At 47.1% G+C, this 16359-nt stretch overlaps 1 protein-coding gene across 1 annotated transcript in view; it reads right to left on the bottom strand.

The window, feature by feature from the left end:
• Positions 1-637: 637 nt before the first annotated feature.
• Positions 638-16359, bottom strand: part of LOC144689086 (F-BAR domain only protein 2-like) — a 57746-nt gene continuing 42024 nt past the window's right edge. The window contains exons 18-27 of the mRNA XM_078556237.1: positions 15598-15999; positions 14158-14270; positions 12948-13077; positions 11959-12070; positions 10265-10420; positions 8534-8666; positions 7438-7631; positions 6639-6703; positions 5658-5822; positions 638-791 (exon numbers count right to left, since the gene is read on the bottom strand). Coding sequence (XP_078412363.1) covers positions 649-791; positions 5658-5822; positions 6639-6703; positions 7438-7631; positions 8534-8666; positions 10265-10420; positions 11959-12070; positions 12948-13077; positions 14158-14270; positions 15598-15999 — 1613 coding nt within the window. The 3' untranslated portion in view covers positions 638-648. The remainder of the gene's footprint in view (positions 792-5657; positions 5823-6638; positions 6704-7437; positions 7632-8533; positions 8667-10264; positions 10421-11958; positions 12071-12947; positions 13078-14157; positions 14271-15597; positions 16000-16359) is intronic.

Below are 16359 nucleotides of genomic sequence, written 5' to 3'. Positions count from 1 at the left end.
CAAATCCAGACAGCCGCTGACAGCCAGTTAGACTGACATTGAACGACAGACGTCATGACCTCAGGTTGTCAAAGTCCAGAGCATAAAGTATTTTTGACTATAAAGTATATGTAGGGAAAGGCGACAATAAATTTAAGCACAGCCAGATCCCTCAAACAGCTCAAAACAAACCAGACTAATTCCTGGGATAAGGAGAGATGAGTAGACTAACCCTTTATTCCCTAGGGTTTAGAAGAATGGGAGACGATCACACAAACAAACTTTATTGCCGGGTGTGACATAGCTGCTTCCCTTCAGCCAGAGAGTCGAGAACTACAGATCACCCCTTCAGAAGGAGGGGGCGGCGCTTTAGGATTGAGACAAGCAAAAATTTGTTCAGTGGGTTACAATCTGGACTGCACAACCTGAAAACAGGATGGAATCAAATTCCAGTGGAATTTTCAAAAACCATTGAACATGTTCTTGGAAAGAACTAATTTGTAAGCCTAGGGAAGGAAGGGGAACCAAAAGTGGAGAGATCTTTCAAAGTGCTAAGGCAGGCACTCTGGGCCAAATAGTTTCCTGCTGTTCTATAAAACTCATGATTTCCCTCCTCAGCAAGACTCCTATATACTGAATGAAAACCACCGAGTCAATGTTGGTTTGGTGTCAGTTTTTATTGCTTGGTTCAGTGTACAGCCTGGACCTCACCACAGGAAGCTGGCCACCATCAGTATTTACAGAAACACAATTCGATGCACAGGAACCCCTTGGCATCTCAAACCTCCAACTTCCAAACCCCACCTGGAATTCTGGGCCAGGGTGGTCAGGGAGGGAGGGAGGGAGGGAGAGAAAGAAAGGGCCCAGTTAGAAGAGACAGAACCAGAGACAGAAGGAATGGAGAAGCAAAAAATAAAGTAAACATCAAAATGAAGGCTATTTCTCAAAAGAAGTCCTGGCTAGTTTTCAGATGTATATACATTTAATAATTATATAAATCAAAGATATCCATCTTAGGTTCCAGACCATCCAATAATATAAAGTGTGGGGGAACAACCACATACTGTAACAGTATCAGTTCCCTGCTTACATCACAAAACTCTCAGGTTATAACAACTTTGTTATGACATCACAACAAAGTTAATTTGCCATTTTTTCATTGTATAAATTGAAAGAAAAAATTGCTTTGAATAAAATTCTTTTCTTTAAAAAAGTGTGCCTGGGGCAAAGTGCACAATACAGCACCTAGCAGAGTGTCACATGGTGTAAAGGGAAATGCCAACTACCCCAATTCCTTGAACAGTCACCCAGATTAATACACCCAAAAAGACTACGATATTGTATCCTCACTTAGAATGTTCTAGATCCAAGAATAAATGAAGGATCTGTACCATCCAAACCTTCTGTGGTGGGGCTGAAAACGAAATCAGCCCCTGGATCCCCAACAAATTTGATCGCTACGCTGTACTGTCAACTGGGCAAAATCCTCAAGCTGATGAAACGTCCCCAAAACCCAATCTTCACCCCCCATACATGGTATCAGACATTCAGAAAACAGAGTCAGGATTAAGTGCAACTTTCATGCCCATTTTCTCACTGATGCCTTTAAGGGGAATGCAGCGAATCCAATTAATAGTGCAAAGCATAATTAAACCCCCCTGTGGGATTAGTCAAGAATATACCGCAAAATATCACCAATAAAGATTGGCCTGGAGTCTACAGGAATTGAAGATTAATTGAGGACACAGATGGGAGTAAAAACCCAGGAATCAAAAATTTCACATTAAAATATTGTGCAGTTTTTTTTGATCAAAATCATTTATTAGTTACAGAAATACTGGAGGTTGGGGAAAACAGCTCTTTGATTGACGGTGAAGATTCATCCAGCCGGATAACGAAAAAGTCTCCCTGCTTTCTGATTGGCTCTGGGAATGTTTGGAGGGTGGACCAATGGAGGGAGTGCAGGGTTGGGTGGTTCAAGGTTGGAGGTCATGTGATTAAACCTCCACGAACAAGTCAGGTGAGAGTTGGTAACCCCAGCCTGAGCAAACAATAGCAAGGGTTTGTGGGACTGAAATGTCTCCCTCCCACCTCTGACCTTATGCTCCATCAGACACTCTGCCTCAAATCCCAATTGTCCCTTATGTCGATAAATCAGACAATTAACATTTTTGCATTCAGAAATTTCCTTCAATAACCTTAGGCAGCCTCTTGATAATATTCACTATCAGCCCAAACTAGGAATGTCAACTCTATTTGGACATAATCTGGAATATTTCATTACGTGACCTTTCTATCACCAAAACCACCCCCCCCTCCCAACTCCCATCATTGGTCACCAGACCTGCCAATGGACATGCTGCCCCCCATCCTTTTAGACAATTGGAAAGCAGGCAGACCCTTCCTTAGCCAATTGTATAATTCTTGATTGTCAAGACCCCCTGTCCAATATCTGAATAACTAACAAAAGTGTCCAAGTGAACGGAATAATCTTTCTTAGTTTTCACCAGATTGGCTGGAAACAAAGTGCCAGGAGATCAAGCTTCAATTCTGCAGGATTGGCAACTCCTAACTGCCCCACAGTCTGGTTAATAGTTAATGATTTGATTACTTGAACCCTGCCCTTCACAAGAACCTTGAAATCTACCCCAAAACAAACACTGGGCTCTTTTGGGACAATTATTCCAGACCCCTAAATTGACAAGACAGAAAGTCAGTGTCTCAGCCCAGCTGTACATTCTTTTTCATAGAGAGCAGAGATATTTTACACCAGAGAACAGTTAAAAACATGACTACAGGAATGACAGTACATAGGCCAGAGAGTCTGAAAGCATCCAGACGCAGGTTTTCTTTAGAAAACAATTTATCTTTCACTTCCTCTCCTGAAGGTGCTGACTCTCACTGGGGTACAGGTCCCCCTCCTCTCCTGAAGGTGCTGACTCTCACTGGGGTACAGGTCCCCCTCCTCTCCTGAAGGTGCTGACTCTCACTGGGGTACAGGTCCCCCTCCTCTCCTGAAGGTGCTGACTCTCACTGGGGTACAGGTCCCCCTCCTCTCCTGAAGGTGCTGACTCTCACTGGGGTACAGGTCCCCCTCCTCTCCTGAAGGTGCTGACTCTCACTGGGGTACGGGTCCCCCTCCTCTCCTGAAGGTGCTGACTCTCACTGGGGTACGGGGTCCCCCTCCTTTCCTTAAGGTGCTGACTCTCACTGGGGTACAGGTCCCCCTCCTCTCCTGAAGGTGCTGACTCTCACTGGGGTACAGGTCCCCCTCCTCTCCTGAAGGTGCTGACTCTCACTGGGGTACAGGTCCCCCTCCTCTCCTGAAGGTGCTGACTCTCACTGGGGTACAGGTCCCCCTCCTCTCCTGAAGGTGCTGACTCTCACTGGGGTACAGGTCCCCCTCCTCTCCTGAAGGTGCTGACTCTCACTGGGATACGGGTCCCCCTCCTCTCCTGAAGGTGCTGACTCTCACTGGGGTACGGGGTCCCCCTCTTTTCCTTAAGGTGCTGACTCTCACTGGGGTACAGGTCCCCCTCCTCTCCTGAAGGTGCTGACTCTCACTGGGGTACAGGTCCCCCTCCTCTCCTGAAGGTGCTGACTCTCACTGGGGTACGGGTCCCCCTCCTCTCCTGAAGGTGCTGACTCTCACTGGGGTACGGGTCCCCCTCCTCTCCTGAAGGTGCTGACTCTCACTGGGGTACGGGGTCCCCCTCCTTTCCTTAAGGTGCTGACTCTCACTGGGGTACAAGTCCCCTCCTCTCCTGAAGGTGCTGACTCTCACTGGGGTACAGGTCCCCCTCCTCTCCTGAAGGTGCTGACTCTCACTGGGGTCCAGGTCCCCCTCCTCTCCTGAAGGTGCTGACTCTCAGTGGGTACGGGTTCCCTCCTCTCCTGAAGGTGCTGACTCTCACTGGGGTATAGGTCCCTCTCCTCTCCTTAAGGTGCTGACTCTCACTGGGGTATGGGTCCCCCTCTCCTCCCATCCCCCTCCCCTCCTGAAGGTACTGACTCTCACTGAAGTTCAGATACAGACTTACTTCCGCTGTATTTTGCCCCAGTGGCCACTCATCGACCACAGGTCAAAGCAGTGAGCAGTAATGAAACTTCAACTATTGAGGCATCACACCAAGATTAATGCTGTCTGAAAAGGTGCTGTACAGTCATGCAGACTTTCCAGAAAGAAATCATTGGATAGTGGCCAGGGTGATGAACCCCAGCTGACTGCACCTTTGGGTTAAGGAAGGATAAGTTTTCTAGAACTCAGTACCCACCTGGCCTGGTACACAAACAAACTGGACCCTACCAGCACACTGAATAGCGAGTTAGTTTTGATGAGTTTGAATTCATCCTGTTGGTTACAATTGTTCAGCATGAAAATATGACACTGATTAAAAAGCATCAAAAAGGAAAATCCGCAGTTGATTCCACAGATTCCAGTTAATGACATCCAGAATTCCCCTTGGACCCAAAACTCACTTCTCCTTCACAAAGTGGAGGGGGGGGTGGTTAGGGATTGCCAACCATCCAGGGATTGCCCTGGAGCCTTTAGCGATTAAAAATCAAATCCCCCGGCAGAAAAAAACAGGGAGAAAAACCACAAGGAATTCTGAAAATTAAGGACGGATAGCGAATCAGATTCATCCCATCGGCTTCCTGTTAGTTTCAGACATTCCTGGAGACTCGACAATTCTGTCCTTCGTTCAAAACACCTTGTTCTAGATTAAAGCAGCTTCGGAATAGCTCAGTCATCAAAACCGAGGCCTCTCCTGGCGAATTCTCCCTAGAAAGTCTGGCTATAGTTGGCAATCCAAAAGGACGGGTGGTGGAAGGTGCCTCCGAGTCTCAATCACATTCTTCAAGTCACCAGTTTCAGGCAAGGAGCTCGAGCTGAGGTCACAGTCATGTTTACATAAACTCACAGCTCCAGTCAACTCCAAAAAAAAATTCCCAATGTTGCATCTTCCACGAAGCAAAAAGATTGCAGGGACTCTGGTTATCTTGGAATTCTGTTGCAATAGCCAACAGATAGACGGATCAGAACCATTGGTTCCAAAGTGCAACAAGACCAAGGGGGAAACTCTGCATCAGGGCCGGATGGCATTTAAGAGCATTTACTGCTTCTCTCTGTATCAGTTTGCAAGTTTCATGGGGAAAGACCAACCTACAACCAAACTTGGAATGGTAACACAGAAATTCAAAATCTTAAAATACAGCTGGCGTTTGGTTGAAAGGTTTTCCATTTGGACGTGGCAGGAGAAACGTGCTCGATACAGAAGTTTAAAAAAAAATCACAGATCAAATCAGAGTGATTGAGGTAAACTGTTAGATACGTCAGAGTCCGTAACCACTCAAAACAGTGGAATCTCTCAAACAATTCCCAGATGGACACAGTGAATCGACTACACACACACACACACACATCTTCGTCCAGTGGGAGAATTCTTGCATTAGCATCCGGCAAAGTACTTGCCTAGACAGAGAAATCAAAACGCAAAATTAGCAACACCACTAACTGGTAGCGATGAAAAAGAAAGTAACTCAACATCGCCAGACTGACATCAGGACACCGCGGGTCACAATGTACAGCGTCACAGATTTAGACTCAGTGAAGATTCATTGCCCACAACAGGGAATATGTTCCTCAATTTCAATCACTGAGCGAGTAAAACTCTTACCTGTAACTAATTTCTTCTTTACCAGTGAGAGTCTGTATCCACCCCCCAGCAGACAAATATCAGCGCCAGACAACGTGCTGCCCTCACTCGTAAACTGCAGAGCCAGGGGCGAGGGCTTGCTGGGGCCATCAGCTACTTCCCAGCTCGCACGAAGCAATCCTTTGCCTACAGGAGCCAAACAGACAGAGTGAGAGGCGGGCGGGCGGGCGAGCAGAGATATTAGATACAGGTTCACAGGAAGGGAGATGAGCAGAACTTTGTTGTGAACAGGCCATTTCCCACCCTCCCCAGTCTAGGGTCATGGACACCAGATCCAGAGATAACGTGAATTCACTGGTGCAAAGCAGGAGCAACTCCAGTCCGAGTGCCCCTTGGGGGGCGAGGGAGTGACTGGAATCCATAAACCAAGAAACCTTTCAAACAGTGAGAGAAAGGACAAGGGACCCTCTGAGAGCAACTGGGGGCGAGCAATAAATGCTGCTCTGCCAGCGACACCCACTCTCCTGGGATAATGGTTTTTCTTGCCCCCCCTCTGTAGAATATATGGGAGAGGGGGGTCGGGGGAGAAGAGAGGCAGTGGATCTGCAGGGGTTCCTGATAACCGGCTCCTGCTCCTCCCAGTCTGCAAGGAACTCATCCAAAGATGAAAGAATTAAACAGACACCGGTGCATCTCTCAGCAGGTCTTTCCAATAGTCCACTCCCGGATGGGATTTAAAAATCACACGGCGGCAGCGAGAAGTTCAGAGCCCCACCTTTACTTTTCAGTTAGGCACCAGGTGAGAGACAGAGCCCGATGGTTTAGCCATTCTGTCTGATTTTAACCCCCTTCCATCCATTCTGCCTGCTGGCGGGGGGCAGGGTGGAAGGGTTTAATATTGATCCAGGTATCTGTACCCAGTCTGCCACCCGGGGGGGCTTACAGGGCAATGTTAATGGTCAAAGGACTAGGTTTGCACCAGCCATTCCAACACGTTTTTACCTTCAGTTCCTGACTGGCTGCAGATGTCTGGGAGTTTCCACCACAGCCTCTTCTGTTTGGAATTCCTTCAGGAAGAGAAGCAGAGAGTCAGCTTCTGACCGACTGTCAAAGCTTTAGGATTCTCTTTCCTCCACCATTGGCGGCTGTGCCTGGTCCCCAAGCTCTGGGATTTCCCTCTCTAAACCTCTCAGCCTCACTCTTAAAAGCAACCTCTCTGACCAAACTTTTGGTTTTCTGCCTTAATATCTCTTCACGTGGCTCAGTGTCAAACTTTGTCTGATTTTGTACCCGCGAAGCACCTGGAGATGTTTTATTAACTAAAGGTGCTATATTAACAAAAATTACTGTAATGTGGCATTGAGGGTAGGTGTGGCCTCACCCTTGACCATGATCAGTTTTTGGGCTGGGGGAGGAGGGGGAAAATGCCCTCTCTGGGGGTAGAACTGAAGGGGGGAGGGGCTCAATTCATCCAACATCCTAACCTGAGGAATGACACTGGTTGCTCTCCCAGTGCCCTGATTTCCCACACCCCTTCCCCTATGCCCAGCTATGCCCATCCCCTCCCCACTGCCTAGTCCCCACATCCCTTACCCCCGACCCAGCCATGCCCACCCCCTCCCCTACCCAGTCCCCATGCCCCTTCCCAGCCCCCACACCCCTTACCCCCCACCCAGCCCCCATGCCCCTTCCCAGCACCCATGCCCCTTACCCCCTGCCCAGCCATGCCCATCCCCTCCCTCCACCCACCCGTGCTCACCCACCCCCTCCCCCTGTCCAAGTGGAGTTTCTGGCTTCTCACCAGACAGCAGTGGGGTGAGACTGGATGTTACTGACAGCCCCTTCCAGTGGTACCAAGGCGTGTAGGTTTCTCAGCGCTGTCGCCGTGGTTTCTGTGTCGTACTCGTAATCCATGGTGACCTCTGTGTAATTGGACTCACATTTCCAGCGAGCAGCAACTTTCAGGGGAAGAGCCGGACAGTCCAGAGTGGAAACCTGCAAAATAAAAAAATCACACACTCACAGCACAGCCATCTCAGTGAGCACATCGACAGGACTGCACTTATAACTGCTGCTGCTCTGCTCCATGCTAAAGACCCACACACAGCCACCTTGGTAACCCCCATTTCTCCCCCCCAATCCCTCCCTCTCCCACCTCTGGGGTCTACATGTGTCGGAAATCCAAGAAACATTTGCAGCTCACAAGGAGGCCATTCAGCCCATTGTGTCCTAGGATCAAAACACATGTAGAGTCTCTGTTGGTTTCCATTATTGAGCAGTTATTTCTAGTAACTGAGTGGGGGCAGTTTGTGGGGTGTGGTGGGGGTGGAAAGAGGGTGAGCAAAGGCATATAGGGCCCAGGGAGCTGGTGGGACCAGGGCAGATACAGGCGCTAGAATTCATATAAAAAGCTGGTCTCATTAAAAAGGTGATTACGAAGCTGCCAGATTGTCTAAAAACCAAACCAGCTCACTGCTGTGGAACCTGGCGTCCTTACCCAGCCTGGGTTTATATGTGACTCCAGTCCCACATCAATGTGGTTGACTCTTAAATCGCCTTGTGTGGTCTCGCAAGTGCCTCAATTATATCATGGCAATTAGGGATGAGCAATAAATGGCAGCCTTGCCAATGACACAATCCCAAGAATGAAAAAACAGGTCAGTCAGCTGGTCAATGTTACTGGGATCATGCTGTGCTGCTCAGCTACATAATCATAGGAACAGGAGGCCATTCAGTCCCTCAAGCCTGCTTCATAATTCTATTAGATTGTGGCTGAACTGTCCCTTAACATTATATATACTTTCCCCAAAGTAGTTTATTGTGTATGAAGTGCTTTGCAATGTGATAGGTGCTACATAAATCAAAGTCCATTTCAACAGTATTTCTCTTATCTGTACCTGGTACTTGAGGAGACTGATGTTGAAGTAGGAGGTGCTGGGGTTCTGCTTGGCTTGTTTCTGTAGCTGTGCTGTGAGAGTGGGCATGTTCAACCAGAAATCTTTCACTTCGGAGTCACTCTGTGAAAGATCACTGCACAGAGACACAAGAGTTAGATCACAAACAAGCTGAATGGAGACCCAGGTCACAGCCCCAGCAGCAGCTCCTAGCTGCTGGAAATAGGCTCTAGATCTTCGGTCCCCGAAGACCTCCTGATGTTGTTCCCACCCTTCACCCTGAGCAAAGAGCCCAGCCACACATCCCTGACAACGACTCCTTTCCAGGCCACAGACTTTCCTCCAGAGTTTGAAGGCTGATCACAATTCTCGGGATTAATCTGCTCAGGTCTGTTCCACCATTCAGTTCAATCGTGGCCGGTCTGCAGCTCAACTCCATTTTCCTGCCTTAGCTCCACATCCCTCAATTTCTTTACCCAACTAAAATCAGTCAATCAATCTCAGTCTTAAAAGCTCCATTTGACCCCCAACTTTTCAGGAGAGGTGAGTTTTAGATTTCCACTCCTCTGTGTGAAGGAGTGCTTCCTGACACCAGCCCTGAATGGCCTGACTAATTTTAAGGACCTGTTCCCTTGCTCTGGACACCCCTCTCCCTGCCACTAGAAGAAATAGTTTCTATTTACCCCATCAACTCCTTTATCACTTTAAACACCTCATTAGATTCCTGCTCAACTTTATAAACGCAAGGAAATACCAAGCTTAGTTTACGGAAACTGTCCTCATGATTTATCCCTGATATCACTGTGGTGAACCTAACCAGCATGCTGCCCTCTCCACCCCCACCAAGGCAGAATTTATTGCAGCATCCTGAGAATCTGACTAATCTGTACAACTGAGCCTCACTTCCTCCCCTTGCTTTCCAACTGCCTCTATATCTTAAAGCCAACATTCAACTAGCCTTTTTTGATTGCTTTTTTCTACATAAAATTTACAGCATGGAAACAGACCATTTGACCCAATTGGTCTATGCTAGTGTTTACGCTCCACACTATCCTCTCTCCTTAACATATGAACCCATCAACATATCCTGCCATTCCTTTCTCCCTGTTGTTCAGCCAACTTCCCCTTAAATGTATCTATAGTATTCACCTCAACCACTCCCTGTGGTAGAAAAGTCCACACTCTCACCACTCTGGGTAAGGGAGTTTCTCCTGAGTACCCCATTGAATTTATTATTGGCTGTCTTATATTAATGGCCCCTTGCTCTGGTCTCCTCAACAGTGGAAACCATTTCTCCATGTCTATTTTTTTGAACCCTTTCATAATTTTAAAGATGCAATCGGTCACTCCCAGCCATCTCTTTTTCTAGACAAGCCCCTGTCTGCTTAATCTTTGCCAATACTTTTACCGTTATCCTTGTAAATCATTTTTGCACCTTTCCCAGTCCCTCTATATCCTTTTTTACCCTCCATAATATGGAGTCCAGAACTGCACAGAACTCTCCACTTTGTATCTATCCTCCAACTTTTAGGAATGTGTCTCTCAATAGTCAAATCTTCACCATACTTCCTAGCCTCTCACCATTTGGAAAACTTTGACTCGTGAGCCTGTCCCATTGCTGGATATATGTAATTGTTCCATTTTGTTTTTCCATAAAGGCAGTCAGAATGTGGAGGCGAATCGAGCCACCCAGACACTGACCTGTTGTGTGAATGCAGGCTTTCTGTTACTCACCTGTACAGTAGCTGAGAGTTGGGCAGAAACTGCGTAATCCGGTTGGCATTCAAAAGCCTGAAGCTGATGACAGCTGGGGACAGATTCCCACTGAAGATCCGAACTATTCCCGCTGGGAAGGACATGGTGACATCTCCAGTCAACTTCACAATAACGCTGCAAAGAAGGAAAGTTTCACCAATCCCGCCAGGGAACACACGCGAGCAGGAACAATGGTACGTGATTCCACAGGCTGGGAAATGGAGAGGAAGCACGTCTCAAGTTATCAACAATGCCCGTCTCTGCCTCCTTTCAGCTTAGTCACTGCTGAAATCCTCATCCATAACTTTTGTTAGCTCCAGACTCAACTGTTCCAATGCTCTCCTGGCCGACCTCCCACCTCACACTCTCTCCAAATTTCAGCTCATCCAAAACTCTGCTGTCCATAACCTAATTCACACCAAATTCTGTTCACCCATCACCTTTTGTGCTCGCTGACCTATTTTGGCACGCACTCTGGCAATGCCTTGATTTTACAATTCTAATCCAGATTATCAAATCTCTCCATGGTCTCATGTCTCTTAATTCTACAGCCTTCTCCAGTTCTTTTCCCCCTCAGATCTCTGCACAGCTTTGGAATTCTGACCCCTTGCACACCTCCAATTTCCATCGCTTCCCCCATTGGAGGCCGCGCCTTCAGCTGCCCTTGGGGACCTCAAGCTCTGGAATGCCCTCCCTCTCTCTCCTCCTTTAAAACACTCCTTGAAATTGACCTCTTTGACCAAGCTTCTGGTCACCTGTCCCAATATCTCCCGAGGTGGCTCAGTGTCAAATGGTTTTTAAATAATCTCTCGTGAAGGGCCTTGGAAGGTTTTCCCATATAACAGGTGCTTTATAAATTCAAGTTGCTTTGATAGTTTTGATGCGTCAAAATAAAAAGTTTCCCATTGAACGGCAGACACCAGATCATGTATTCTAAACAATTGAAGATTATGCAAACATACTTCCCAACATGAAACTGTGCTCCTCTCTACATCTTTACTGAACATGTTAATGTAGCAATGCCCTATTGCAAAGCCAACCTGCCCCTACAAAGGAAATTTTTTAAAAATTTGCATCTCCATAGCGTCCTACACGACCTCAGGACATCCCAATGTAATTTTTCCCCCAAGTATAGGCACTGTTGCATTGTAGTAAACGAAGCAACGATTTGCGCACAGCAAGATTCCACAAACAGCAATGAGATAAACACGTTATCTGCATTAAGTGTTGTTTAAAGGGATAAATATTGGCCATGATACTAGAGAGAATGCCCCTGCTCTTCTTCAAAATAGTCCTAGGGAATCTTTTCTGTCTGCCTGAGAGGACAGACAGGGCCTCAGTTTAATACCTCAGTTGAACGACAACACCTCTGACAGTGCAGTACGCCCTCAATACTGGCAACTAGGAGTAACAGTGTGGATTATGGGACTCAAGCCCCTGGATGAAACTCAAACTCAATCTTCTGACTCAGAGGGAGAGCACTACCCACAGTCACAATTGATGCTTACATTTGTAATTGCTTTAATTCAAAAAAAAAAGTCTGAAGAGTAATATCTGTAACACAAGGATGGAAACATCATCTTTTGTCAGAAGTACTTGTGCAAGTCCGTGTTCGGTCTAATAAGTCCCTGTTGACAGTTATCCAATCTTTCTGTACTGATACCCACACTTACTTTGCAAAGTCTCCACCCCTGAAGTATGCATCGATACATTCTGTGAACGCAGCTGCAATGGGCAAGGCTTCGTGGTTGCCTACAGTCACTGGGCTTGGTCCTCGGGAAATACCTGGTGGAAAAAATAATCAGTATCATCACCTTCAGGAAGATTTTCTGAAGGAATCCAGGGACAACATCAAAACCACAAGCCATACAACATCTAATCATCAAACCATTTGGGCTGTGACCACATACGGTGATCTTTCCATTTTATCCACTCAGTTACTGCCCCTCAACGCCACTTAATCCAGTGGGGTAGATATTTCAAAAGTTTTGTTGGATGCTTAGTGCGAAATCCACCTTGGTATCATCGTACCCAATGATGGCTGAACAGTTGGTGCTCAATTCTCAATATAGCGACATGCACAGTTCTCAAAGTGATTAAACCTCCTGACTGGAGGTTAGAGTAGCCACAACGAACCTCAGATCATTGGGTCGTCAACTGACCCCATCTAACAGACCTACACAAGTGGCGAAAGAAAGCCTTTATCTCTGTCGCACCTTTAACAACCTCAATGTCCCAAATGCTTTACAGACAAACAAGTAATTTACTGTTGTAATGTAGGAAATGTAGCAGGTAATTTGCACACTGCAAGTTCCCACAAAGAACAATATGATAATGACCAGATAATCTGTTTTAGACGTTGGGTAAGGAAAAATATCAGCCAGGACATCAGAGCTTCCCTGCTCAACTTCGTACAGCGGCCATGAGATTTTTAAAAATATACTCGAGGGGGGGAGACAGGGCCTCGGTTTAATGTTTCTTCCGACAATGCAGCGTTCCCACGGTACTGCACTGGGAGTGTCATCCTGGATTATGGGCTCAAGTCTCTGAAGTGGGACTTGTACCTTCTGGCTCAGAGGGAGTACTAACCCCTGAGCCACAACTGAAACACGGCAACACCATGGACTCTCCCTCACATGATCGGGAGTAATTCACCACGTACATGCGCTTGAGGCTGGAGTGGAGGCTCGATTTCGGCAGGAATGTGTTGTCGCTGCTTCATCAACCTGACTCAGGGCAGCTGCAGGGGGAGAACTCGGAGATGTCACAGTCGATGGACTGACAGACCTGGACTGAAGGGAATAAAGGAATTAGTTAGCTTATAAAAATATCCACAGATCATTAAAACTGATCACAGATTGAACTTTCCAACAAAAAGTTGAAAGATAAAAGCAAAATACTGCGGATGCTGGAAATCTGAAACAAAAACAAAAATAGCTGGAAAAATTCAGCAGGTCTGACAGCATCTGTGGCGAGGAATACTAAAAAGTTGAAAGATGTGTGAATAAGTTACCATAGAAAGGCCTTCAATAAGAGGGGGAGAAAGGATTTTCTTTCTATAATGCCATTCAGATCTTCAGGATATCCCAAAGGGCTTTGAAGGTCACTGAAGTCCTTTTAAAGTGTAATCAACATTTCAATGTCGGGATTGCAGGAACCAAGTCTATATTAGAGATGCTGGCTGAGGGATAGATATTAACCCCAGGACACTGGGGAGAACTCATCTGCTGTTCTTCAGATAGTAGCCAGGGGATCATTTACATCCACCTGACAGGAGAGATGGGATCTCAGTTTAATGTCTCCTCCCAAGGATGGCACCTCCAACAGTGCAGCAGCCCCTTCAGTACTGCACCGGGAGCGTTAGCCTGGATTATGTGCACAAGTCTCTAAATTAGGACATGAACCCATGACCTTGTGACTCAGAGGCAAGAATCAAGATGACACATAAGAAATTAGTTCATGTCTGTGGGAATTGAGGATAAGAAAACAAGCAGAGCTGGGACTCATGAAATAAAAGCATGACCTCTAACTGTTCCTCTCTATAGTTGTTACCTTTTAAGCAGTTGAACAGTTCAGTCCATTCAGAAGGGATGGAATCAACTACAGTGGACATTGCCTTGTGATGGTGCGCTCAAACTCAGGATGGTTATTAGCCAATCACATGTTTTGTTGCCTTTGTAGCAACAGGAATATCCTTAGGCAAAGGATCAGCATTGGGATTGCGCACACTAAGGGTGGACAGGAAGGAGTTTTAGTCCATTGGTATTTCATATAAAGGGAGTGAAAGGGAAGGGATTTGGTCCATTGGGTTTCTATACTTTGATCAGCTGTTTGCAGAGTGGAAACGAGTAAATAACCGAGTCCGTACATACTTCATCCATTCCTTCCAGCGGAATGGGGAAAAGTTTCTTTTTTGAATGACGGCGAGGAGGAGCAACAGGTGCCGGCTCCCTGACTGAGGCCTCAGCTTGGACACTGGGAATTCCTGTGGATACAACCAGATACATTCATTCAACCCAACTGGAAAACTAGATGTAACAATATACTATTGGATGTTTGATGGGGACAGTGTAGACGGAGCTTTACTCTGTATCTAACCCTGTAATGTACCTGTCCTGGGAGTGTTTGATGGGGACAGTGTAGAGGGAGCTTTACTCTGTATCTAACCCTGTAATGTACCTGTCCTGGGAGTGTTTGATGGGGACAGTGTAGAGGGAGCTTTACTCTGTATCTAACACCGTGCTGTACCTGTCCTGGGAGTGTTTGATGGGGACAGTGTAGAGGGAGCTTTACTCTGTATCTAACCCCGTGCTGTACCTGTCCTGGGAGTGTTTGATTGGGACAGTGTAGAGGGAGCTTTACTCTGTATCTAACCCTGTGCTGTACCTGTCCTGGGAGTGTTTGATGGGGACAGTGTAGAGGGGGCTTTACTCTGTATCTAACCCTGTGCTGTACCTGTGCTGGGGGTGTTTGATGGGGACAGTGTAGAGGGAGCTTTACTCTGTATCTAACCCCGTGCTGTGCCTGTCCTGGGAGTGTTTGATGGACACTGGGTGCCTGAAATCAAAGTGGTCCACTCTCAGCAACAACACTTTATTGAGTAAACCCTTCCCCCTCCAATCAGCTTACTTGATACAGACAGGCAGCGACTCGCAAATGTATTTTAGGAAAGGACATTGGCCGTTTCTACCAGTCTCGATCCAGTCCCACTCCAAGGTGACCACCTCATCTCTGCCCTCTAGTGGCACGGCAAGTTTCTCAGTATCAAACTTTGGATTCCACACAATGGAAATGAAAGGGGTTTGTACCATTGGATTAAGCCATGAAGGCAGTTCACCACCACCTTCTCTGGGCACAGAGAGACAGGAAATAAACGTCAGGCTTGCCTGTGATGCCCACATCCTGAGAATGATTTGACTTTCCAAAAATCGTGATGAATTTGAACCAAAGTGGGGGGGGGGGGGGGGGGGGGGTGCAGTGTCTCACCCATTACTTCATGCAAGAGACACTGCAAAGGAAACAAGGTTTTTATCCCCTTCGCAAATCTCCACTGTAGCACTAAACTAAACAGACTAGGCGGCCAGAGGTTAGATTTATAATCTGGGGGGCTATTGGGACACAACAATGGCCACTACCTTCCAGATAAGCCAGGGGGAATACTGCTCCTGATCAGTGGCCTTCTAACAGAACTGGAGATTGGCCGTGACCAGGCCTGTAACCATACAATACTCTTAGGAGACAAAGGGAGAAAGCGGTACTTTTTTTTTGGGGTCAGGCATAGAAAACAATGTGAGAAGCAAAATACCAAAGACCTGTAGCAGGTGTAGCAGCCATCACATGGAGAGCTGGGATGGAGAGGTCAGCTTCGGAGCATGGGTCCACAGGAGACAGTTCTCTCTCTGCGAGAGGAGGATCATGGCCTTGATCTGCATTGAGCTGGAGATCCGTAGAGGTTTCCTCATTTGATTTCAGGCTACAAACAGGGTGAACGGAAGTTTCATTGCAGGTTGGGGAGAAGTTGTTGCTGAGTGGGAGTGAGACTGGAGGTGTAACAGTCTGGGGGGTCCAAGGCCTGGACTCAGGAGATGGTGAGGAACCATTAGTGGTTGGGAGAGAAGGAGAATCAAGGCCCGAATCTTCAACAATTTCGAGTCCGCTGGAGCCAGTCGGAGCGCTCAAAGACAGAGGGTTCACATTGACTTGGTTACACTGGGCTGGAAAGAGGAGGGAAGTCTTTTAGTGACAGCAAGCCATTAGCATCACAAAATAGATAGAGGAAGCTCACCCCATCCATCGACTTAAACATTCATTCCCTCCATCACCGATGCACAGTAGCAGCAGTGTGCACCATCTACAAGAGACACTGAGCAACTCACCAAGGCTCCTTAGACAGCACCTTCCAAACCCATGACCTCTACCATCTAGAACGACAAGGGCAGCAGATACATGGGAACACCACCACCTGGAGGTTCCCCTCCAAGCCACTCACCATCCTGACTTGGAAATATGTCACCGTTCCTTCACTGTCGCTGGGTCAAAATCCTGACTGTCCCTCTCTAACAGCACTGTGGATG

The sequence above is a fragment of the Cetorhinus maximus genome, chromosome 13, assembly GCF_964194155.1.
Source record: "Cetorhinus maximus chromosome 13, sCetMax3.hap1.1, whole genome shotgun sequence".
Lineage (NCBI taxonomy): Eukaryota > Metazoa > Chordata > Chondrichthyes > Lamniformes > Cetorhinidae > Cetorhinus > Cetorhinus maximus.
The sequence above is the reverse complement of the archived record's forward strand: the minus strand, read 5'-3'. Positions and strand labels throughout refer to the sequence as shown.